Source organism: Plasmodium reichenowi, chromosome 10 (assembly GCF_001601855.1).
Source record: "Plasmodium reichenowi strain SY57 chromosome 10, whole genome shotgun sequence".
NCBI classification, from domain to species: domain Eukaryota; phylum Apicomplexa; class Aconoidasida; order Haemosporida; family Plasmodiidae; genus Plasmodium; species Plasmodium reichenowi.
Window position 1 is genome coordinate 1,174,384 of NC_033655.1, and position 2,500 is coordinate 1,176,883.

Here is a 2,500-nt window from a genome sequence, read left to right on the forward strand (position 1 = left end):
TATATATTTTTTTTTTTTTTTTTTTTTTTTTTTTTTCTTGTGTTAAATCTTATTAAATTTCTTTGAGCCTTTTATTTAATATTAAAATTAAAACAAAGGAAAAAGGAAAAAATAAAAAATGGAAAAAAGGAAAAATGGAAAAATGGAAAAATAAAAAATGGAAAAAAGGAAAAAAGAAAAAATGGGAAATTTCATATACTCATTTACCCTTATTAAATATTTATTTATATGTAATATATATATCTATCCCTAAAAAAAATTGTAAAAAAAAAAAAAATAAAATAAAATAAATGGTGATCATTATATTTATATCCCTTAGGAAATATTTAAGGAAGGGAGGAAATATTGTATGCATATTATATTATATATGTATATATATTATATATGTATTATGTTACCAATGTTGTTTCTTGTTAAAAAAAAATATTAAGGGGAAATATCATATTAAATAAAGTAAAATTATTATTAACTTTTATATATTATACCCCCCTAAATATACAATATATATATATATATATATATATATATATTATATATATATTTATTTATTTGTTATTTTTTTTTAAATATAACAATTATTTAAAATTTTATATATGTATAATATTATTTTGTATATATTTATAAATATTGGTAAAAAAATAATGTGTTTTTTGTTTTTTCTCTGATTTTTCAAAATGAAAAATTAAAACATATATAAGTGTATATATGTGTAGGTTCAACACATCTTTCTCTCTCTCAATATATATATATATATATAAATATTTATTTTTATGTATATTTTTTTTTTTTTTTTTTTTTTTTTTCCCTTATATATATTAGTATACCCACTTAATATTATTATTGTTGTAATGAGTTAGTTCGATATATAAGCTTCGTTATTATTTTATTTTTTTTTTTTCTATTCTTAACCTCAATTCAAATTGACCTGACCTTGAAACACTCCACTGAGGAGTTGTATATATATTATATACACATATAAATATATATATATATAAATATATCTATATATATATATATCCATAGATCCATTTTATTATTATTATTATTATTATTATTATTATATATATATAATAGGTGGAAAATGGCTAGCTGTACTGGAAAAGTTAATTTTTCATTAAGTGGAAAAGAGAAGGGTATAGGTTTAGAATCTGTTTTGGAAATTGCATTTGATGAATTAATTTCAGAATTTAAAAAGAAGTTTCTACACAAAATAATAAAAGTATTAGAAGAAGCAAAATATAATGACAATTTAGATATTATGAATGAAAGGAGGGAGAAGTTTTTTTTGAAGAAATATGAGGATGATCAAAGGGAAGATGAAGATGAAGATAAAATTGGATACAAAATTGGAGATGGAGTTGAAGATGGAGTTGAAGATGAATTTGAAGATAAAATTGGATACAAAATTGGAGATGAAGTTGAAGATGAAGTTGGAAATGAAGTTGAAGATAAAATAGGAGACAAAATTGGAGACAAAATTGGAAATGAAGTTGAAGGTAATATTGAAAGGGAAGATATAATGATAGAAGAAAAAAAAAAAAAAAACAAAAAAATAGAAATGGATAATAGTTCATTATCAAATGATAGTACATTTGGTGTGTATTTAAAAAGTATTATAGATAGAAATAAAATCAGTTTATTGAAAAAATTAGAAAAACAAAAAGAATTAAAAAGTATCGAAGAAAATAATAAAATAAATTATTATAATAATAAATATAAAAATGGAATTATACATTATGATGAAAATAAAGAATATCATAATAGTTTAAATGATAAAAATGTATATAATAAAAAAGAAGAATCTATGAATGAGCGAACTAAATTAGTTAAGCATACATTTGATAATAAAAATAAAAATGATATGCACTTTTATCCTCAGGAATCCCGTTTTCAATATGTAAGTGAAAGAATAGAAAATCTATATAAAATAAGCAATAAATTAAGACAGGAAAAGGAAACATATAATAATGTTAAATATAATAAAGATAATGATAATAGACATCTTAAAGAAAATGATACACAAGATGAAACAGATCATGAACAGAATTATGAAAAATATAATCTTAAATTAAATTATGTGGAAAATCATAATACTCAACAAATGGACAAGTATCAAATTAAGGAAAAAAATAATATCATCAAATTAAAACAACACAATAATAATAATAATAATAATAATTTAAAGGGTAATATGGAAAAAAATATTATAAATAATCATCAGAAGAATTATATATCTTATTATAATAACAGTTTTAAATATCCTTCAAGGTCTCATATATTTACAGAAAGATTTAATTGTCATGCTTCTGATGAACATAATGAAAAGAGTGATCATATTTATGATACATTACATAACAAAGATAAGAGTTGTAATAATAATTATGATATGTTACCTAAAAAAGATAAAAATTGTAATAATATTTATGGTATATTACATAATAAAGATAAAAATTGTAATAATAATTATGATATGTTACCTAAAAAAGATAAAAATTGTAAT

At 19.1% G+C, this 2,500-nt stretch overlaps 1 protein-coding gene across 1 annotated transcript in view; it reads left to right on the plus strand.

Annotated features, from left to right (window-relative positions):
• Positions 1-1,081: 1,081 nt before the first annotated feature.
• Positions 1,082-2,500, plus strand: part of PRSY57_1030600 (hypothetical protein) — a gene marked incomplete at both ends in the record, with an annotated part of 2,598 nt that continues 1,179 nt past the window's right edge. The window contains one exon of the mRNA XM_012907894.2: positions 1,082-2,500. This exon is cut by the window's right edge and continues 1,179 nt beyond it. Coding sequence (XP_012763348.2) covers positions 1,082-2,500 — 1,419 coding nt within the window.